Source organism: Anabrus simplex, chromosome 3, assembly GCF_040414725.1.
Source record: "Anabrus simplex isolate iqAnaSimp1 chromosome 3, ASM4041472v1, whole genome shotgun sequence".
In the NCBI taxonomy this organism is placed as follows: Eukaryota; Metazoa; Arthropoda; class Insecta; order Orthoptera; family Tettigoniidae; genus Anabrus; species Anabrus simplex.
Window position 1 is genome coordinate 181,338,643 of NC_090267.1, and position 24,302 is coordinate 181,362,944.

General features: G+C 39.0%; 1 protein-coding gene across 5 annotated transcripts in view; it reads right to left on the reverse strand.

Annotated features, from left to right (window-relative positions):
• The window catches only part of LOC136866122 (guanine nucleotide exchange factor for Rab-3A), a 674,264-nt gene that overhangs the window by 8,965 nt on the left and 640,997 nt on the right, over positions 1 to 24,302 (reverse strand). For all 5 annotated transcript variants that reach the window (XM_067142812.2, XM_067142813.2, XM_067142811.2 and 2 more), the window contains 4 exons: positions 19,047 to 19,192; positions 12,677 to 12,891; positions 11,772 to 11,871; positions 2,668 to 2,734 (listed from right to left, as the gene is read on the reverse strand). In XM_067142812.2, coding sequence (XP_066998913.2) covers positions 2,668 to 2,734; positions 11,772 to 11,871; positions 12,677 to 12,891; positions 19,047 to 19,192 — 528 coding nt within the window. The remainder of the gene's footprint in view (positions 1 to 2,667; positions 2,735 to 11,771; positions 11,872 to 12,676; positions 12,892 to 19,046; positions 19,193 to 24,302) is intronic.

Here is a 24,302-nt window from a genome sequence, read left to right on the forward strand (position 1 = left end):
CAGTAGCACACATGATGAACAGATGCAGTTCCATACAACTTTTTAGCTCATTATAACATCATCTGATTTGTGTGCTAAGCATTTAAAGAATGATGCAGGCTGCAAATACCAAATTCTGATATAAATGACAATCCTCAAAATGTCCTGTACACACCAATGTTTGTATTTCATTCACCATGGATTGAAGAACTCCTCTCTACTAAAACTGGTGTGACATATCACACTGTCATTTGTGCTCTACAATAACATAACTGATGCTTAAAGAGCAATATAAAAATAAATTGCACTAGTACTAAGAGAAATAAGATGAAAGAGTGGTAATAAATATCAGCTGAGATAATAATAATAATAATAATAATTTCGTGTGGCTATTTCTAGCCAAGTGCAGCCCTTGTAAGGCAGACCCTCCGATGAGGGTGGGTGGCATCTGCCATGTGTAGGTAACTGCGTGTTATTGTGGTGGAGGATAGTGTTATGTGTGGTGTGTGAATTGCAGGGATGTTGGGGACAGCACAAACACTCAGCCCCCGGGCCACTGGAATTAACCAATGAAGGTTAAAATCCCCGACCCAGCCGAGAATCGAACCTAGAACCCTCTGAACTGTAGGCCAGTATGCTGACCATTCAGCCAACGAGTCAGACAGCTGAGATAATGAGCACTGCATATTCAGTAATCTTTATAAATATTGTAGGATATACAAGTAACTATATATGTACAAATCAATCAATAATGAGTCCAACTCCATGGCATGCTGGCCTTTGGTCCAGGTGGTCCCAGGTTCGATTCCCTGCTGGGTCAGGGATTTTAACCTGCACTGGTCAATTCCAATAGCTCGGGGGCTGGGTGTGGGTATGTGTGTGTGCACCAGCTTTATCATTAGAATTCATCAAAGGTAGGGCCCCATTCTCATAGACGTGTAGGTCGCATATACCGCGTCAGCTCGAAAGATCTGCACCAGGCCTCTTCGGAGGAGGCCACATGCCATTATTATAGTCATTTAGGAAACCCCACGTCCATTTCTCGTGAAAATTATGTTATCACTGGATTCTTGTACTATGAGGTAAGACAACAGAATACTCTATTTCCTACCTGATGGTGTACTGACAGTTTTATTTTCCCCTCTGTGGGTGCGGAGAGAAGAAGAGGCAACTAAAAGGGTAAACACAGAGACTCTCAACTCAGGAGCGTGAATTTCACCTGTGGATCCCCTAGCCGAGCCTGACACTGCTTCCACTTCTGTCAGATGCCTTACTTTCAACATTCCTATCTGACCTCCCTTGGTCAACTTTTGTTCTCTTCCAACCCGAACGGCATTCAGCTTGCGAGGTAGACTTTTCATTTTCTCTCGCCTTATGGCCCTTCCCTACCTTTTGCCAATACCTTCATTTTTCGAGGGGTCGAACCTTTTCAATTTTCTCTTGATTAGTGTTAAGAGAGGTCAGTGGCCCTGTTGTACTTCCTCTTAAAACAACTACCTGCACAGTTTTATTGACTCAGAACATTCCAGCATTAAAAACAGTTTAATAGTGTTGGTCATCAAATATAACCAAAACAAACAATACTTTGGTGAAAGTAACAATAATGGAGATTCACTTTCCTGAATACATTAACCATAAAACTAAAGACCTTCTTCCTGGCCTTTTTCCTAATGTACTGGCATCAACACTTGATGCGATTTTGCCCAGTTCTACAGCCAGATGTCCTTCCTGACATCAACTCTATGTAGAGGGATGTACTCACTACTGACAATACAAATGTTGTTAATAAATCAGTTCCTCACAAATCACATAAAATACTGCCAAAATGCAAGTTAAAAGAAGCTGCAAGGTGTTGTATCAGAAAGGAGGGTGTGTCTACTGTGGCAACAAAAAAAAAATGCAGCCCAATAGTTAGAAAATAACTATAAATCGCTACCTTCAGTAGTGATGAAAGAGAAATGGTGAATTTTCCACCTTATGAACCAGCGTTACTTGACAGCAGTGGTGGCCAGCGACTTGGCATGTAGAGGGTTGCACATTATCAATTACAGTCATTTACAGTATCGAGCTCCCACTTTCACAAGAATGCATAGGATTTACTACTCTGCTAAGTGGTACCTACATTGTCTTTTGAGCTGACAAATATTTTAAATATTTTACAGTTCAAAACTGAAATATGCAACTCATCTATCTGAAAAAAAGCTATTGGTGGCAGAAAATCTATCAGAACACATGGAAAACAAAACAGAGTATTCCTGACATCACAAGTGCACAACCAGTCATGTATTTCAAACATACAGCACATGGTTAATTTCTCTGGCTCAGAAATTATCTTGATAAACTTCTCTTCATCTACATATAACGCACCACATTAACAACCACCACAGCAACACTCAATAGTGAGTACATCCCTCTAGGTAGTGTTGATGCCGAGAAGGACATCTGGCTTTTACAGCCAAATAAACTGGGAAAAAGGCCAGGAAGAAGGTATAGGATTACATCTTTAGTTTCGTGAATAATGTACTCAGGTAAGTGAAATTTATTGTTATTTTCACCATGGTAATGTTTGTTTTGGTTATATCTGATGATCAAGTTGGCATTAATAAAGGGTCTTGCTTAGGGCTGCCATATTTTCTTGTTTTAAGGACCAATTTTACAAGATTATACCCAGGTATATTCGTTACTTACCTGAACTTTTGACTAAGCCTCGCTCAATGTACCGCAAATAATTCAGGAAGTCACATACAGCAATTATCTGAAATGAAAGAGAAAGATTTTAATACCACAGTGTTTGTGCATACCAACATGTCTTTGAATACCCTTCTATATATCTTACTGATGTGTTGTATTACGATTTCTGTGTGTCCGATTTCATCTTTTGTTTTACATTTCTGGTGCTATATATGGTGATATGAGGAGCTACCATGAGGAAATTAATGAATTCATAAAGGAACTGTCAATTTATGAGATTCTGGTAAAAGACAGAAACTCAGCTGACAATACAGATTGGACTGGAGTCTTTCAGTAATGTGGAGTAATTCTCAACAGGGGAACTGGTTTCTATACATCAACTTTTTGTTCTAAGTGCTGCTGAACATTCTTATTATTACAAGATCTAGAATATTAAATAATTTAACTTACAGTTTGTGTGAGCCAGCTGTGTGACAGTATTAGTTAAGCCAATTTTCTGACACCCAAGATAGCAAGATCAAATCATGACACAAGTCATCAAAGATATGATCCCAGGAAGGTGGAGAGGAACACATTTGAGGAAGAACACAAAGAGAGGTTGCTATGGGCAGAGGTAACAACATAATGAAGAAACGCAGACAAACATGAAAACACAGAATGACAAGGACAAATTTTCACTTACTGCCATCTCTATAGATCAATTCTCTTCACATCATCCCCCAGTTCTTTTTAATCAATTTCTTTTCAGTCCTTGATGAGCTTGCTTATGCCTCCCAGCTTCATCAGAATTCCTATTTCTTATTCATATGCTGCCATCTTCTTAGGTGTATTCACCCTCATCAATTCCAATTAATTTTGTTCAATTTCTTCTCAGTCCCCAATAAGTTTGTTTCTTCCTCCCATTTTCATCAGAACTCTCTTTTTCTTGTGGAAAGTGAAAGGTTACAGAGACAGTTAGAGAAACTGTATTTCTTTCTTGTTGCAAGAAGTATCAGAATAGGAGAAAACTGGATAAATGATTGAATATTTAAAATAGTCTCTCAGCTTATTAGATCGAGTACATTCTATAGTAACTTATATGCTGAAAATATGTTAAGTACCGTACAGTACAAAATGTCCAGCCAAACGCTGGTGGGAACAGATCCCACAACCTTCTGACCTTCAACATGTACTATATGTACCCGCCAGGGTTACCTGCTATGGGCTGGATTAGACCATACAGCCAGCAACTCAATACTGAGTGTTTGGCAGCGGTAAATAACTCTACTCTCTAAAGGGGCCAATGGCTTCAGGCAGAGGAGTTCCTTTAGTTGGACACTGGTCCCCCAGTGGAGGCAGCATCTGTTCCCAGCTCAGGGGTGGCCCCATTGAAACCTCGCCATTAGGTATAAAATGCCTTTAGGTATGGTGAGCACTAATAATAGCCTATCATCATCATTTCCCAATTCCAGTTTCCTGGGTGTGGTGTACAAGCACTCGCCATCTCCTTCTGTCTTCATACATCTTCTGATCCAGTACATCCTCCCATTTGTATCCTCTCTCCTTCACATCTGATCTTACAGTCTCTATCCAACGTTTTCTAGGTCTTCCCTGTGGTGTTCTTCCTACGAGATTAAGGTTGAAATATTTTCTGGCAGGTCTTTTCCCTGTTCATTCTCATTATGTGCCCATACCACTGAAGTCTACATTTCTTTATGACACTGATAATAGGAACCTCAATACCAGCTACTTTCCTATTCACTTCATTTCTGATCTTGTCCTTTCTGGTTGTTTGGTTCATGGTTCTAATGAATCTCATTTCAGTTGCTTGGATTCTACTGAAGTCTTTGTTTAGTAGGGTACATGTCTCTAAACCATACGTGAGGATTGGTACGAAGTAAGTGTGGTACATGATTGTTTTCACTTTCTGTGGTATTTTGCAGTCCCAGAGGAGATTCTCGACTTGACTGTAGAAGTTTGATGCTTTCTGTGTCCTGCTGAATATTTCCTGCCTAACAGTGTTGTCTTTCGATATTGTCCTTCCGAGGTACTTGAAGTGGGAAGCTGATTCGATTTTTGCTCGTTCCAGAAATATATTTGAGCTTGTTCCTTCCCTGTTGATAATAATAGCCTATATAATAAAATAATAATAATAATAATCCTATGGCCTCAGCTACCGTGTGCAGACATTTCGATTTGATGCCATCTGGCTGTCTGCTCGTCAATTTCGACGTTCCGTTTTACTCTAGTCCTACTAGATGGCAGACAGAGTAAACCGGATCTCTCTTGGGCGTCTATGGCCGAGATTTAATTAATTTTGTCGGGTAAATACCAAATGTATCACCAGAGATCTTTTACATGCCGACATCGTACGACATGGAGTGTCGAGTGGACTTTTTTCCGCCCTTCAAAAATCTGACTACCTCTGCCGGGTTTGAACTCGCTATCTTGGAATCCGGAGGCCGACACTCTACCACAGATCCACAGAGGCAGCTATAGCCTATATGAATAATAATAATAATAATAATAATAATAATAATAATAATAATAATATTAATAATAATAATGTTACTTGCTTTACGTCTCTCTAACTACTTTTACGGCTTTTGGAGACGCCGAGGTGCCGGAATTTAGTGCCGCAGGAGTTCTTTTACGTGCCAGTAAATCTACCAACACGAGGCTGACGTATTTGAGCACCTCCAAATACCACCGGACTGAGTCAGGATCAAACCTGCCGAGTTGGGGTCAGAAGGCCAGTGCCTCAACCGTCTGAGCCACTCAGCCCGGCATATGAAGCTAAAGCCATTCAGGACAAAGAGCTACGGAGTACTCCATAACCGAGAGTATCTTTCGTGTCTCCAGGGAGGTGCGAGAAGTGGATGGAGGTTAACAATCCAGTGCCTGAACCACGGAGCTCCTTAGAAGAAGAAAAAGAAGAAGAAGAAGAAGAAGGATGATGATGATGATGATGATGATGATGATGATGATGATGTCTATCAAGTGCAAAGCCTTTATGGAAGTTGAATATTCCATTTGAAATGGCCACAGCAGGTGACTTAACACACTACAGTTGAGCTGGCTGTAGTGCCAAACCTCTACCTCAGATACCTGCCAACAGAACAAGAATGACCTAGGTCATCATAGCTCAGTGGTAGAGTACTGGATGCAAAATATGGTTGCAGGTTTAGTTCCCATTTTTGTTCTATACTTAAAGATCTCCTTGGAGTGTACTAAACTATTCAATGCCGGGCTGGAGGTCCCTGAAAGGAATGCAGGAAAACAAGGAAGTGTTATCATCCCGAAAAGGCACGTGACTATTCCACTACTACTACACTAACACATAATCTCACATATCTCACTCTATTTCATTCTTCCCTCACTTCTTCATATCGCATGGGTCAAGCTGGGATTTACTTGTTCTTATCCTACACTTCCAACTCAAGAAAATGGAATTTTTAAGAATGATGCCCCTCAATCCCAATTAATGTGGATGTATATCCTCCTGAAAGCTGGGAAGAATGAATGAATGAATGAATGAATGAATGAATGAATGAATGAATGAATGAATGAATGAATCAATCAATCAATCAATAGCCACTTTACTGTCTTGCTGGTATTGTGCTTCCAGTCATTTTCCGTGTTGTGTTAGAAAAGGAAGAGAGGTGAAACTTGAGAGAAGGACCTCAGGCATCCAATGTTCAACCATACAGTGACTGTACCCCACCTTAAATCCAGGAGGAGCTCTATCCACATGCAGACCAAATCAAACATCTGGCATGTGTTGCTCTGGAAGGAAACTTCATTAATTAAGGAAGTCTTTCTTCCTAAAGAAGAAATGAGTAGTGGGCATCAGCTACCGTACGAAACTTGAAGGACTTTAAACCGGATGAGGAAAAGGGTGTTGAAGTGCCGAAGCAATCTTGTGAAGTGGTGCTATGTTGCAGATGCAAGAAGCGACTGCAGAAAGATCCTGTCCGCTGGGCATCTAATCATGTGCCACGAGATGAATGACCTCTGCACCTGTCGAGTTCTGGATAGGAAATATTTAGCTTGTCTCCTGGGCTATTTTCTGGACACCTCTTAAAACTACTAACAGTTAAAGCAGAGGCAGCTGGTGATATCTAAAGCTGAGAATTGCATCAAAATTTTCAATGTCATATTTTTATATGAGAAGCTTACAGAAATAACAAGAAACTCTCGTAAGTAATGAGCTACATTCCTGCTAAAACTGAAATATATCCAGCAATTTAAACACAGGAAATCATGCTAATTATACAGTATAACTACAGTTATTCATACTTTGCTTGAATTGAAAATTTGCCCTCCTGTTTTTCATTAATGCAAAATCCTGGCAATATTGTGGGTGGAGAAGGTATGGTATACCCTAGTAGTGTGGAAAAGAAATGACCGTTGTGAGAGAAGATAAAGCAGGCATGAAGTCATCTCCGCACAGTGGTGCAATCTAATGGGGACATTAGCTGTTTCTCAATAGAGGGCTTGCTGGTCTTTTGCAACACGAAGGACCGATACTGGCAGCCGTGCTACCTGACACTACGTACAAGCTTAGGCTTACCGCTTAGGAATTGCTGTAGGAAAGCAAACCTCCTGAGTTTAATTCGAAGCCAGCAGCATTTATTGTTGTTGTTGTTTGAGTCATCAGTCCATAGACTGGTTTGATGCAGCTCTCCATGCCACCCTATCCTGTGCTTACCTTTTCATTTCTATGTAACTATTGCATCCTACATCTGCTCTAATCTGCTTGTTATATTCATACGTTAGTCTACCCCTACAGTTCTTACAACCTACACTTCCTTCAAAAACCAACTGAACAAGTCCTGGGTGTCTTAAGATGTGTACTATCATTCTATCTCTTCATCTCATCAAATTTAACCAAATCAATCTCCTCTCACCAATCTGATTGAGTATCTCTTCATTCGTGATTCGATCTATCCATCTCACCTTCAGCATTCTTATGTAACACCATATTTCAAAAGCTTCTATTCTCTTTCTTTCTGAGCTAGTTATCATCCACGTTTCACTTCCATACAATGCCACGCTCCACACGAAAGTCTTCAAAAACATCTTTCTAGTTCCGGTATCAATGTTAGAAGTGAGCAAATTTCTTTTCTTAAGAAAGCTCTTCCTTGCTTGTGCTAGTCTGCATTTTATGTCCTCCTTACTTCTGCCATCATTAGTTATTTCACTACCCAAGTAACAATATTCATCTACTTCCTTTAAGACTTCATTTCCTAATCTAATATTTCCTGCATCACCTGCCTTCGTTCGACTGCAGTCCATTACTTTTGTTTTGGTCTTAATTTTCATCGTGCCGGGCTGAGTGGCTCAGACGGTTAAGGCGCTGGCCTTCTGGCCCCAACTTGGCAGGTTTGATCCTGGCTCAGTCCGGTGGTATTTGAAGGTGCTCAAATACGTCAGCCTTGTGTCAGTAGATTTACTGGCACGTAAAAGAACTCCTGCGGGACTAAATTCCGGCACCTCGGCGTCTTCGAAAACCGTAAAAGAGTAGTTAGTGGGACGTAAAACAAATAACATTATTATTATTAATTTTCATCGTGTACTCCTTATCCAAGACTTCGTCCATACAATTCAGCATCTTCTCGGGATCTTCTGCAGACTCAGATAAAATAACAATATCATTGACAAATCTCAAGGTTTTGATTTCCTCTCCTTGGATTGTGATTCCCTTTCCAAATTCCTCTTTGATTTCTTTACTTCATGTTCTATGTAAACATTGAAAAGAAGGGGGGAGAAACTGCAGCCTTGCCTCACTCCTTTCTGGATTGCTGCTTCTTTTCCAAAGCCCTTGATTCTTATCACTGCAGACTGATTTTTAAACAAATTGTAGATAATTCTTCGTTCTCGGTATCTAATCCCAATCACCTTCAGATTCTTAAATAGCTTGGTCCAATCAACATTATCGAATGTCTTTTCTGGATCTACGAATGCCATGTACATGGGCTTGTCCTTCTTGATTTGATCCTCTAAGATCAAACGTAAAGTCAGGATTGCTTCATGTGTTCCTACATTTCTTCTGAAGCCAAACTGATCTTCTCCCAACTCAGCTTCAAATTGTTTTTCCATTCATCTGTAAATAATACGTGTTAACATTTTGCAGGCACGAGATACTAAACTAATGGTATGGTAGTTTTCACACCTGTCAGCACCGGCTTTCTTGGGAATAGGTATAACACCATTCTGCCGAAAATCAGATGGGACTTCTCCTGTCTCATACATCTTGCACACTAAATGGAATAGCCTTGCCATGCTGGTTTCTCCTAAGGCAGTCAGTAGTTCAGAGGAAATATCATCAATTCCAGGTGCCTTGTTCCTATTTAGGTCAATCACAGCTCTGTCAAACTCTGACCTCAAAATTGGGTCTCCCATTTCATCAGCATCAACTGCCTCTTCTTGTTCCAGAACCATATTATTTACGTCTTTACCTTGATACAGCTGTTGGATAGGTTCCTGCCATCTTTCTGCTTTGTCTTCTTTCCCTAGAAGTGGCTTTCCATCTGAGCTCTTAATATTTATACACCTAGATTTCCTTTCTCCAAAGGTCTCCTTGATTTTCCTGTATGCAGCATCTACCTTTCCCAGGACCATACAACCTTTGACATCCTTGCACTTCTCCTTCAGCCATTCTTCCTTAGCTATCTTGCACTTTCTATCCACTTCGTTCTTTAATCACCTGTATTTTTTTTCTGCCCTCTTCATTTCTAGCATTCTTGTATTTTCGTCGTTCATCAATCAGGTCTAGTATCTCCCGAGTTATCCACTGATTCTTAGTTGTTCTTTTCTTCCTTCCTAACATTTCTTCAGCAGGCCTACTGACTTCATTTTTCATGACTCTCCACTCTTCCTCTATACTGTTTCCTTCAGCCTTTTCATTTAGCCCTTGTGCAACATGTTCCTTGAAACAATCCGTCACACTCTTTTCTTTCAACTTGTCTAGATCCCATCTTTTTGCATTCTTTCCTTTCTTCAATTTCTTCAACTTCAGATGGCATTTCATGACCAACAGGTTGTGGTCAGATCCACGTCTGCTCCTGGGAAAGTTTTGCAATCCAACACCCGGTTTCTGAATCTCTGCCTAATCATAATTAAGTCTATTTGATACCTTCCAGTGTCTCCAAGTCTCATCAATGTATACAGCCGTCGTTTGTGGTGTTTGAACCAGGTATTGGCAAGGACTAGATTATGATCAGTGCAGAATTCAACCAGCCAACTTCCTCTTTCATTCCTTTGTCCCAATCCGAATTCTCCTACTGTATTACCTTCTCTTCCTTGGCCTACCACTGCATTCCAGTCTCCCATCACAATTAGATTTTCGTCACCTTTTACATATTGTATTAAATCTTCTATCACTTCATATATTCTTTCGATTACCTCATCATCCACTGAACTAGTAGGCATACAGACCCGCACTATTGTGGTGGGCATTGGTTTGGTGTCTATCTTGACGACAATAATTCTTTCACTACACCGGTCGTAGTAGCTTACCCACTGCCCTATTTTCTTATTATTAAACCAACTCCTGCATTTCCCCTGTTTGATTTTGTGTTGATAATTCGGTAGTCGTCTGACCAAAAATTCTGTTCTTCCTGCCAACATACTTTGCTTACAACAACTACATCTAACTTTACTCTATCAATCTCCCTTTTCAGATTCTCTAACCTACCACAACGATTCAAACTTCTAACATTCCACGCTCTGACTCGCAGAATGTCAGTATCCATCTTCCTGATGATCGCTCCCTCTTGTGTAGTCCCCACCCGGAGATCCGAATGGGGGACCCCAGGAGGAAGCCATCATCAGTACATCATTCATACAGAGAGAGTTGCATATCCTGGGGAGTTAGTTACAGCTGTAGTTTCCCGTTGCTTTCAGCCGTGTAGCAGTATCAGCACAGCTAAGCCATGTTGAGTATTATTGCAAGGTCATATCAGTCAATCATCTAGACTGCCGCCCTTGCAACTTTTCCAAAAGGCTGCTACCCCCCTTTCGATGAACCATTCCTTAGTCTGGTCTCTCAACAAATACCCATCCGATATGGTTGCACCTGCGGCTCGGCTATCTGCTTCATTGGGACACGCAAGCCTCCCCACCGTGGCAAGGTCACATGGTTTGCAAGAGAGGTCCATTACCTATTACAGTAGTACATCAAACAACCAAAGATGGTTGATTTTAACATATTTTAGATTGTATGTTAGGTTTATTAAACTAAAAAATTAGAAGGAAAGATGACAAATTAAGTGTAAAATGATTGGGAGTTGTGCAACACTGCAACAATACCACGCACCTCCCCTGAGCTAACCAAATCCCATCATTTGACGACCCTAGCTTGCTAAAGTTATTTGTGGCATATGAATCCAATGACGAGCTCAGCTCGCAGCAATGCACTGCTGTATATCAATACATATAGTTCAGTTACTAACTCACAGATGCCACTTGTATGCATTCTGAGTTGAAGTTTAGACGTGTGGCTTCGGTTATTTCCTGCGCTCCACACTCAGGTTATCACACACTTCTGGAACATGAGATAAAAGAATCTTTGTTCATCTTATTTCACTCACGTCAGTTGCAATCATGGCGTTAAGCAGATGTGTTGATGAAGATGGAGTACGAAAGCTAATATATAGTGTTTTAGAGATTGATTATGAAGACAGTGATGTTTGTGATGATGAAATACTGTAGACCCTGAAGGTCTTAGTTCGAATTTGAGTGATGCATGTAATACTGCTGCCGACATTGAAAGCGATACAAATGATGACGGTGGGCCAAGTCTTTTGAAACGAGTTTGTACCTCGGCGCAGACTAACTTGAATGACTGGAACTGGACAAAAAGTGACAATGTCTCTGTTGTACATACATTTAGTGAATACAGCAGGGTTAGTGATAACTTATTGAAGAAGTTACTGTGCAGACGACTGCCATAGTGCGGGATTTAAATGTGTTTTCTCAGTGAAATGCTACGGTATTTAAATAGGATGAAAATGGGTTAAAGGAATGTTAAAAAGTAGCAATTTTATACTGCTTGTCATGCTGATGAAAGCAGGCCTACTAATGCTATGAAATAATAGGTAAAACAATCTTCTACTTACCCTATTTCTACAGATCTGCGAAATGTAGTACCATTGCTCTAGGTCGCCCAGTTTCATTCTATAATGGCACTGCCGAGGTGCTTCAAGAAGAGCGCATTTTCTGAAAAAAATGCATAGATTTACTATCAGAAACTTCCCAAAATTTATACTATCAATAAACACATAAAGAAGTTACAGTTTGACAATTTATATGATAAATGGGAATTAATCTGGACTGGATGACAAATTGTGAAGAAATCTGAATTTATTCTTTCACTGGCATGTTCCCAGTTTTATGTGGGGACAACAGAACAATCTGGCCTACTTAAGGACTTTGATAGTGATTTAAGACCAGGTACTCTTCCTACTGTAAAAATCCTGCTCAAAGTCATTAGGGTTCAAACCCAGGACACTCAGTTGGAAGCCAAATGGCTAAATGACTGCTCCAGACCCAAAGTACCACGGGAGTTCAGATAATTTACTTCAAATAAAACTGAAGATGCTAATGTACTGATTGGACTCTGTGTAATGAACCGAATCCCTTTTTTATTTCTATACATTTACTACATCAGATCATTTTGTGATGAATATTTTATACAATATATTATACTTCTTTTTCACTGACTGATTGATTAATCAATTAATTAACTGACTGATTCAATTAATTATTTCTTAATGTAAAATTAGAAGAATTAAAACAAATATATTACAAACTGACTAGAAGAATATACACTAATTATTAAGCAAAAGAATGGAAATTCTGTAGTAGTGCAAGTGGTGAAGATGGGACAGACAAAAGCTGAACTGAACCTATTTTTAACTTCTGTACACCCAATCCAAGATGGAAACTAAAACAAATGATGTGAAGTGAGCAGATAAAATTATAAATTTAACATTACATTATAATAATTTATCACTGAACTTACTTGGGAAAAATGGTCTTATTCTTGTCACTCACAGCTTCAATGTAGATGTTTCCTTTCTCGATTGCCTCCTGTACCTTCATCCCTAATTCTTTGTTGGGAAAGTCAAGGCATAAGTTGATATCTTCATTATATACTCGAGCTATGAATGGATCCGATTTATCCACTTTAGGATTCTGCTTCCATGATACAAACTCCTTGTGAATGTTAGGATCCACCTGTGAATACAGAAAAGAAGATTCTATATCATACGTTTGGAATGAATGCCCAAGACTGAATTGATTTTCTATCTAAAAATTATTTTACAACTGTAATATTAAAGTCTGACTTCTAGATTGAATGGTTCAGATGACCCCGGGTTAGATTCCCAGTCGGGCTGAGGATTTTAACTGTAAATGGTTAATCCCTCTGGTTCAGGGACTGAGTGTAATACACTTCTCTTCATACACATACAATACTAAATTACTAATTGCCGCAAAAACATGCAATAGTAAATACATTCCTCCACATAGGGTTAGTGTCAGGAAGAGTTACTGGTATCTGGTGGTAAAACTGGGGTCAGAGGCATATCAATTGCCAACCCCAACAGACTGGGAAAATACAAGCAGAAGAAGATTATTCTAATATCTGTAATCAAAGGAGTATTAGAAGAATTGTAACTAAGTTTTAAAATGAGTGATAATTACTGTTAATGATAGATTGGCTTTTTGCATTAAAGAGCTGAACTTCATATATGAGGCCTGATCAAAAAAATAAACCAAACTTTGCAAATAACTCTTTAGGGTACCTTCTTGCAGCCTAATTAGCTTTGCCTCCTTCTAAGTACTCCCTTTCCCTATTAACACAAAGCTCCAATCAGTGGCGTATACCGAGGGCTACCAAGGCTATCAGTGAAGCCATCATTGATAATGATGGAAGTCTAAAGCACATTATAATGTAAGCATCTGACACACTGTTCCATTTACAGAACTTTAAAGCAGTGAGAAAAACTGTTGCACGTATTTCTCAGAGCAAGGCATCGGAGACTCATTTTGAAGCCCAGACTCTCGCTCCTCTCCCTTCGACTCGCCTCACATGGCTTGCTGCTGTACATCGGACAGGAGCGGGGACCGGGGGGAAAAGGTGTGCTAGGCTTCGGTCCATCAGATCGCCACTGCTAACTATCAACTACGCATTACTCATCATATATACTTCCTCACCTCATACTTCTCACTTAATTATGTAAATAACAGAGTGCTGATTATTTCACTCACGTTTACTTCTACATCCTTGTAGAAGGACAATACAGGGCTGCTGTTAAAGGAGAAATATAGTTTTATTTTTATCGATACCGTAGATCTGTTAAAATGAAATCTTTCAGGTTTTCTTCTTTTGTTGATTGGAATCGAATCCGTGATCATGGGTTGGACACCACTACTGATAATAACTTTATTAACGGTAATACCATTTTACATAACAGTAGAGAAGAAAAGACAAAACAAAAAACACTAAAAAGAAAGTTCAATGGAGTATAAGTAGAAAAATATGTACAGATATATACACAGGTTATATTACAAGTAAGCACAGGAAAGTAATAGTCAATTCTGGAGATTATGTAAGTGATTTCTAACTTTTGACAATGAGCAGTTAAATATATCAATATCCACTCTCCGAAGGAAGCTAATTAACCAGTGAAGGATGGGTACGACTGCTGTAAAATTCAACAACAACAACAACAACAACAACAACAACAACAACAACAACAACAACAACAACAACAACAACAACAACAACAACAACAACAACAACAACAACAACAACAACAACAACAACAACAACAACAACAACAACAACAACAACAACAACAACAACAACAACAACAACAACAACAACAACAACAACAACAACAACAACAACAACAACAACAACAACAACAACAACAACAACAACAACAACAATAATAATAATAATAATAATAATAATAATAATAATAATAATAATAATAGGGCATGGCATCTGTATAGGTTTGGTGGTGACCTAATGAGGATAAAATGAATGACAAGGGCATTATAAACACCCAGTCCCCAAGCCAGGGGAATTAACAGTATGAGGGGGTTGATTCTGAAAACTAAACCGCAGCCATCGAACTAAAGGCAAGTATTCTATCCATTTAGCCACAAAGCCAGATTTTAATTTGCTAAACCTTAGGCTACCATCTCCACTGATCAGGGGTTGAGCATTGGCAGTAGCAGAGGCCAGGGCAGTAGCTTGTGAAGCAGCCTTGGCTGCTGGTTGCAGCTCAAAATGCTGAAGGCTTGATGTTCACTAAACCAAACATCAAAAAGGGGTAACCTAAGTCGAGTGGTAGCCCACGTCTTGATCCCAGCATACATCACTGCTCGCAATGGTGTTTCCACATATGGAAGCAGTCCTGGTACGCAATTTGAGGGACCTCACACACCTCCATCTGCAATTTCAGTCTGATCTCTTCAACTGAGAGAAATAGTCGTACTTTTAAGGTGAATTTCAGTTTAGGGAACAAAAAAAATAGTCTTTAGAGGCTGTTGAGTAGGGTGGTTGGGAAAGCACAGTTACCTTCATCAATAATTCACAAAATAACAGTGATGCATGAGCTAGTTCTTTGTCATAGTGGAGGCTCCAAGAGTTGTTTATCCACAAGTCTGGCCTTTTTCTCCTGACATTCTCTCTCAAATGTCAAGACTTCGACATAACACCAGCGGTTCACCATTTGATCCTTGGGTAGGAATTCATAGTGCACAACACCGTTGTTGTAAAAAAGAAGAGACTTAACAACACTTTCATGTTCAAATTTATCCGTCCCACTCTCTTCAGTCTCGGCAATTCTTTTTCACGCTATTAACTGTCTTCATCATTTGGTACTTCTCCATAAATGTTTTCTTCAGTTTGAAGCAGAGGCAAATATTGATACGCTGCCCATAATATTCAGAACATGTCAACCATACACACACTCTACACCCTTGCAAGCCTTGAAAATTGTTGGTATTCCTCACTCACCAGAAGTCTGCAGGAAATGGGGTGACAAGCCAACAAATACTGTATTTTGTTCAACCTTCAGCATAAACCAAAATATATTCTGTTGCTCTATTGTTTATTATGCTAATTTGCATTCCCTTAGTTTTGTTATCAAGTTGTAGATTAAATAGTGCCAACATAAAAAAAAATAATTAAAATTACTTTAGAAGCTTATCCCTTACACCTTGCCTAGCAAGATTTTGAGTGTTTGTTCCTGTCACCACTAACGTTGTGCAGTTCTGACAATAAATACCACTTATCAATGGCTACAGCAGGGTTGAAGTCTTCTAAGCGTGGCCCATTTACTGCCAGCTGTATGACATCTCCTAGTGCAGTCAAGTCCAGAGAAAGTCTCTGGTTCCTTTTTATTCTGTTAATAAAGCTGAATCCTCATTCATAAGATACTGTTATTACTGGAATAAGCACTCAGAATATATATATATAGTGTATGTGCTAATTGAATTTCTTTACTCGGTAAAATATATGCAATATTAGAGGGTTGACACTTGCAAATTAACAGCTGCTAGGCGATAAATAATTGTTTCAGAGAAAGGATACCACTACATAGTGCCACTTACTGGAAAAGGCTAAGACTTTGCATTTATGCAGTATTTTCAATGTTCCATTATTTTTTAAACAGGCCTCCTAAATGTGTGTGTTTTAGTGTTTTGTGTGGGTTTTTTTTTTTTTTTTGTAGCTATCTCCTGTTGTGACAAATAGCTCTTTCATCATTATCAATCTCCCAGGCTGGCTACTACGGGGACTCAGATTGAATGTCAAATGATCCTGGTCTAAATGCAATGATACAACATGTAAATAAATGAAACAGAAATCGGTAATAAGACTGTATCAGATCTTAATTAAATATCTGATCTCTTAAGCAACTACTTTATTAATGCAACTGAAAATTTGGCAACAAATATACCAGTTTCTAATCAAAATTTTTCTAAAGGCAAGGTTATTAATGACAGCATTTTCATGCCTCTACCACAAATGCAACTTAAATTCTGAGTATAATTAAAGAGTTGAAGAATTATAGTAATAGTACCGATGGTTTTTTTAAACAATAAACTACTTAAATCATATAAACATCTTTTATCTCAAAATACTGTTTAATCTGTTGTTAATCTTTCTTTAAGTATACAGGTATTATTCTAACTATGTGTAAAATTTCTAGAGGTGTTCCTATTTTTAAAGGTAACTACAAGCCCATTAGCATATTGTCAGAGTTAGCTAAAATTCTTGGAAAGGTTGCAAAAGTAAGATTATTAAATCACCTATATAAAAATTCATTTTTTTCATCCAAGGCAGAGTGGATTTATGACTAAAAATAGCATAATATCTGCATTATCTGATACTTTAGTTCCAATTTCATAATCTCTAGACAAAAATAAGTTCATTTCAGGACTTTTTCTGGAATTAAGAAAGTCTTTGATTCTCTAGATTATAACTTGTTACCTGAAAAATTCCATCAAGCAGTCATGGTTCAACAACTATCTTAATAATCAACAATAATATAACAACGTTTGCAACCACAATTGTGAAATCATGCCCACAAAATGTAGTGTCACGCGGAACAAATTTTAGGTCCAATATCATTTACTGTGCATATATATAGGCTATAGGATCTACTAGATCTCGATCTTAAAGGTAAAACTTAATTGTTCACTTAAGACACTAACATATTTTATCAAGGATAAAACAAAACAGAATTAATAGACCAAATACAAAATTATATCTCAAAACTGATTACGTGGTTCAACCATAAATAACAATAAATAAAACTAAGTGTATGTATTTTCACACACAGTCAAATATTTTAGAATCCCTAAAAATTAGAAAGAAATTGTGGAAATGGTTGATTCATTTTCATAATTGATAGTATTCTTACATGGGACTGTCATAGCGATTTCATTAAAAAGAAAATCCTGTAGTCAGAATACTCTACAGATTAGTATGAGGAGTCGACTAGGCCTACTTACATCTGTGTCATTCAAAGTCATCTTACTTATTTGAGTATCACGTGGGGAAAATGTAAGAAAGATTTACTACAAAAATTTGAGGTCATTTAAAACAGAGCTGTTATAATTATTTGGTACCTAAGGATCTGCATTGCATTTTAGGAATTAAACCTATTTCTGTACGTGTGAACATGGCTATGGTCAATAACCTGCACTCTGTTAAAAATGGTCTTACAAAATAAAATGCAGTGTTAATTGCCATTCAGGAAGAACATACTTATCGCAAGAAGCAAGTCAATAATTGTTTGATAACACACAAAGATTCATCAAAAGTTTGGTTTGCAGTGAATACTACCCTATGCCATCAAGTCATACAATACAGTAGGTACCCGATACAATGTTAACAGCATCTTGATGAACAGTTTAAGTGAAATGCACTACAATACTACTTATTTAATTATATAAAGGAATAGGAGATCACTTACTGGTTTTCCATAATATTTGTTTGTTATGTTATTAACCATCATTTATATGGACTTGTTTTATGATGATTCGATATGTAAGACTAGGTAGTAAGTTCTATTTCAATAATGTCTGTGACTTTTTGTGTAAAAAAAACCCTTCATGCTTGTTTTAAATATTGGTTTATAAACCTATCTCTCGTATATCACCCCTCTTACAAGCTTTGCTCTTTACAGTTGCATTCAGAGCATGACTAGTGCATCTGAGTGTTATGAAAGTCGTGCTGCAATAGCACTTTCTGACCCAGTGAGGAAAGCAATGGCAAACTACCTCACAAGGTTTTGAACAATTTATTTTAGGGGCCTCCAATTTTGTTTCCTGCACCACCTGTATCATATGTTTTACACTTCTGTGTTATTTCCTTTGATAGCCAAACTAATTGCCTGCTGCCATTTCTTGGTGGATACAGTACTTTTGTATCCATCTCTTGGCACAGGCCAGAGTAAAGTGTAGCTTTCACCGAAGTCCCAGTCTCATCCATGGCTGTGACAATATGGAAGCTGCTGGGGTATGGGTGGTACTGAGTAATGGCATTCAGAGCACGATTAGTGCACCTGAGTGTTATGAAAGGTGTTGCTCATAGGGTCAGTCATGCTGCAATAGCACTTTCTGACCCAGTGAAGAAAGCAATGGCAAACTACCTCCCTCCTCGTCTTGCCTAGTAAGCCTCATTTTGGTGCTGCCATTGGTTTTTGCAGTTTCCTTATAACCGCATAACCTTTGGTGGTGCTATTTGAGGATCCAACCAGCCTTTGGGCTGATGACCTAACAGACAGACAGCCAAACTAAAGGCGGTCCCTAATGTACCAATAAACAGATGTATTTACAAACAAATAACATAAAAATGTATTTCCTACCTCCCAACCATCCTTTGAATCAAGGGGCTCTGGAACAGAAGTCCTCTGTTCCTTAACAGGAGACTCGGGTGGAGAGTTTTCACGGCCGTATTTTAGGTTGAAATGTGATGGAGACCGGCGATGTTTTCTGTTGAAGAGGCTTACACCTGAAAGACAGGGAATAAGATAATATTAATTTACTTGTCCTTGTATGTTTGTATATTTTTATGGCAAATAAAATCTTAAGACTTACAGCCTGTTGCTTATCCCAAATATGAAATAATTACATACCCTTTCTAATGTGAAAATATTTCCTTTTCCATGGTGAATATTATTTTAATGAATTATTTCCCCTGTTCCAGGACACATTAGGCAGTCAGAGGTGGTTATTTTATAGAAAGGTCCAAAAACAGTAGTGATCATAACATCCTCAAAGTGAAATGTATGCAGTTGTTATAAATGTAGCCATAAGCTAGTTAATCTGTAATACATCACTGGACTTTACACAGGTAATGGGATGAAAAATCTTGAACAAGGAATAGCCACCAAAATTACTGTAGCCAAGATTCAAAGTATTAAATCAAATTCCAACAGGCTCAAATTCTATGTTAAAGTGTGAACAGAAGAGGTTGATGATATCGTGAATACTGAGGAACTGCAGTAGCATTTTGAAAATGTGAAGAACTTTGTATAAAACCTAAGTGGTATGAGCCAACAAGCTGCAAGTTTGTATTTGGTAGATATTGAGTAAGAACCCCATTGTTGGTAACCCTGAAAATTATTTTTCTTCACACCAGGTAATTGTAGGGACTGTGCCTTAATTAAGGCACTAGCCCTCTACTAACCCACTGTCTCATTGCTGAAAACCTATGTAAGTGAGAGTAATGTTAAATATTACTTCATAACAATTTTCCTAGAAAAGTGGACTGTTACATTGAAGCCTATTCCATTCTTACTCGCCTTTGAAATTAGAAACCTATACCTGGCCTATGAAGGTTCTCAACCTCCTTTTTTTACTTGCAAATAAATAACACATATTATTCAGCGAGTTTTCTGTTGGAATCTACTACACATATTTTGGAACAAAGGGAGTTAAATTGCCAATAAACTAGTCAGTTCCTTTTTCTTTACAATTAGTTCTACGCTGCACCGAGACAGATAGGTCTTATGGCGGTGATGGGATAGGAAAGGGCTATGAGTGGGAAGGAAGCAACCAAGGCCTTAATTAAGGTACTGTACAGCCTGGTGTGAAAATGGGAAACTACAGAAAACCATCTTCAGGGCTGCCAACAGTGGGGTTCAAACCCACTATCTCCTGAAATGCAAGCTGATACTATGTGACCCAAACCATGCAGCCACTTGCTTGGTCACTTAGTTCCCGAACGACTTTGCTGTACTGCATTGGTATGTGACCTTTTCGTATAGTGTTTCCCTTCTGAAACCTACAGTTTCTTCTGTTTCATGGTAAATATAATTTGTACAACAAAGTGGAGTTAATCTTGGGGCGTGAAGAAAATTAATTTCAGACACTTGTGTTTCAGTTCTCTGTAATATAATTAAAGTATAATTTAGAACAGGAGCGATAACTTCCTACCAATGTTCACACTATTGAGAATAATCCAAAAATAGCAAAAGCTGTTTACATGACATTTGTAAAAATGTACTTATTAATTTTCGAACGTAGGTACATACCCGTGCATTGTCGGCTCCTCGCATGAATGGTCAGTTAGCATCGTGGCCTTCGGCTCAAACGGTTTTGGGTTCGAAGTCCTGTCGGGCCGGGAATTTCAGCTGCATCATTAATTCCTCTGGCTTGGGACTAACGAGGGAACACATACACGTGTTTCACTCGGATTCGCTTGAAATTTGGTAGGAATATTCGTGGCAGGCAGTAGAATGCTAAGGTGAAAACTGCGTGTGCCCAGCGCAAGTTTACACGCCAAAATAGAACAAATACATAGTCGTAAAATTAGAAGTGCCGCGGGAGTATCGGGGTGTGGCGGAGAGGTAGCGAGGAGCGAAGCAGCGGACGTGAACAACGTATAGTCGGGCTGCTCGCTCGAGTCGAATGAATGACCACCCACGCCCCCTCCGGCCACTCTTCTTCGCACATACCTCGTATCTTCCCGATTAGAAACGTCAAAGCAGATCAAGAGGTGCACATTGATTAGTCGTCCGATGAGACAACGTTCTTACAATGACAGGTAAAATATGACGTTCTTCTAGTCATTTTTATGAATGGTGACTGTATATTTACTTTAACCATGTATGGTAATAATTGATTTTTACACCTAGATACAAAACAAAAAACGCCCACTACAGATGTTATTCAATCCGTGGAATGTAGTAGTGTGCCTTCAGAATTGTTCTGCAGAGTGTGACAAAAAAGACACCCCATTTTCTGAAGATGAAAAGAATTTGGGATTGGAATTATATCGTAAGTAGATCACTATTTATATATATTTACTTTTACGAGAAAAACAAGCGTTGACAGGAATTGCGTTCTTGTCTCCGTTTTACAGGTCTAATTGCCGACAGGGTTTTGGATACCTATGTGACAGTCGAACTGGATGGCACATTGGATATGTCAGATGATGACTTTGATTTCGAGGAAGACAATATTGAAACACCGTTATTTGACCTCGTCTCCAAAAATGTTGCTCCTAACCCTGCATCCACAACAACGGCTGAAAGATGCCTAATACCAATAACTTCTAAGAAGAAGGTCGTCGAATATTGGCGAAACAAAGGTGAGAAACAGAGGAACTTCGTTTCAGTGAAACACAGGTTTCGTAAATTAAAGTTCCGGGAAGAGCTTTACAGGTGGGAGCAACGATTGGAAAACGGTGGCACAATGGGAGAAAATATTAAATTTGTTACGAAGAAGACTTATCAAGAGTTAAAAGAAAGTAGACAACGAAACAAAGTTGTGCACGATATAAATATTTTAAAATGGGCCTGAAAAGTACGCTCGTCTAGTTACCTACGACACGTTTCGAGTGTCTCATTCCTGTGTAATGAGTTTTAAAAAGAAATTCAAAATTGGATCAAGAAAAATTTGCAAATTCGTATCTAAAAAGTACCAATTTGAACAAGAAGATACTAATTGTAACGCGACACTGTTTGTGTTTAATACTGATCAGTCTGGTTTTCATGAAGAGTTCCATTCTGACAGGACCCATAATGAACGAGGAGAAAAAGTCGTATTAGCGGAAGCACAATCTATGAATTCACTAACTCATAGCTACACAATAAAACCAATAATTTCGGCAGATGGACAACTCCTGCCGAAGTTGCTAGTGGTGTTGAAAGAAAAAAATGGCAAATTTGGTCCTAATATAGAAAAAAAAAACTATTTACCGCACCAAATGTGTACACTTTCCCTTCAAAGTCTGGAAAACTGACCAAAGAACTTGTACGGAAATGGTTACGGGATGTTTATTGTGAGCTAGTACCAGAATACAGTGTTTTAGTTCTAGATTCCTGGACCGGACAGAAAGAAGAAAATATTTTAAATGCTAAAATTGGGAGTAAGAAAATCATTAATGTTCAAACGATTCCGAAAGGAGCCACTGGACTTATCCAGCCGTTAGATGTTTTGGGCTTCCGCATTTGGAAGCAATTTATACGTATTTTGTACGACTTAATTTTGTTAAACTCGTTAGACATCAAGGTACATTTAAGGAACAACCTTTCAAAAGTGCAATCTTTGACGCACAACTAGTTCTCCTTTCCGCGTTTTCGTAGCATGTGGCAGTACAGTTGGTACAAATGTGGCTATGTTAACAAGAAACCTTCACAATTTGTTAATCCAGTCGATTATTGTTTCAAAGAAGAGCCTTCATATAATCAATGTAATACTTGCGAAAGCGACAGCGCTGTAAGATGTGCATGGTGCACACAGTATCTGTGCCTTGTCCACTTTTTTTGTAAACAATCACTATTGCACTAATTACAACGAGTGACAAGAACTCGGGCGTGAATTTTCCAAACCTTATTGGCATCGTTGTTCAAATATCGTCCTTCGTACACTTGTTTCATGTGCTGTTTTCATATTTACGTTTTGCACATCTGATTGGGAAGTTAAGGGGAACGCGCTAATTATACGCCGCCTGGCTGCTGGCGCAGCTCGACACTGCCCGATTGGCTCACGTCCGCTGCTTCGCTCCTCCCTACCTCTCCACCACACCCCGATACTCCCACGGCACTTCTAATTTTACGACTATTTATTTGTTCTATTTGGCGTTTAAACTTGCGCTGGGCACATGCAGTTTTCACCTTATCATTTTACTGCCTCCCACGAATATTCCTACCAAATTTCAACCGAATCCGAGTGAAACACGTGTATGTGTTCCCTCGTAAGTGTTTGTGTTCGTATTAATACACAGATCTTCATTCACATATAACACGCAGCATTACCAACCACCCCAGAAACGAGAATAGTTATATATATGGAAGAGGTCCGACACTTCGAAAAATGAAGGTATCGGCAGGAGAAAGGGAAGGGCCACGAAGGGCGTGAAAAGAATACCACGAGGGTCGGAATAGAACAAGAGCTGACTAAGGAAGATCGAATGGGAAAGATGAAAGTGAGAAGACTGGTAGAAGTAAGTGGAAACAATGCCAGGGTCAGCTACGGGACCCTCGGCTGCCAACCCACGCTCCCAAGCTAAAAACCCATTCCTCAGGTTCTCGCTTTCATTCAGGGAAGAAGAAGTTAGATGATTATGAAATAAACATAAAAAGACAAAATGATTTAATTACAGATGTCTAGCCTCATGGCTGAGTGGTCACCGTCTTGGCCTTCGGCTCGAGTTCGATTCTCGGCCGGGACAAGGATTTTAAGCTTAAACTGTTAATTTCTTTAGCTCCGGAACTGATTGGGTCTGGTGGGGGTTGATGTGAGGACCAAAGTCTTCAGAGCTGCCACCTCAGCCTGCAGGACCTCCGCTTGCATTTGACTTTCCTTGTAGGAGCGCTCTGCAGCAGCTTGCCGCACGTTGGCTTCCCCTAGTATGCCTACAAATCATATTCTACATAACAGTAGTAACGGCAGTGATTTAGTTGGAAAAAATTGTTTACAGGAACTCACCTTATTAATTCAGCAATTTCCAGATGGACTCGTATTGGGTGTCAAAATCAGCGGCCTCATGTTTCCGACAAGTCGTTTCATCAGATGAACGTCTCCCCTTTCGTAGCCATGACTTGACATATGGTTGTGGGTTAAATATATGCACAGGAGGTCAAACGCTGCTTATGAAAATAAGTCCGCTTGAT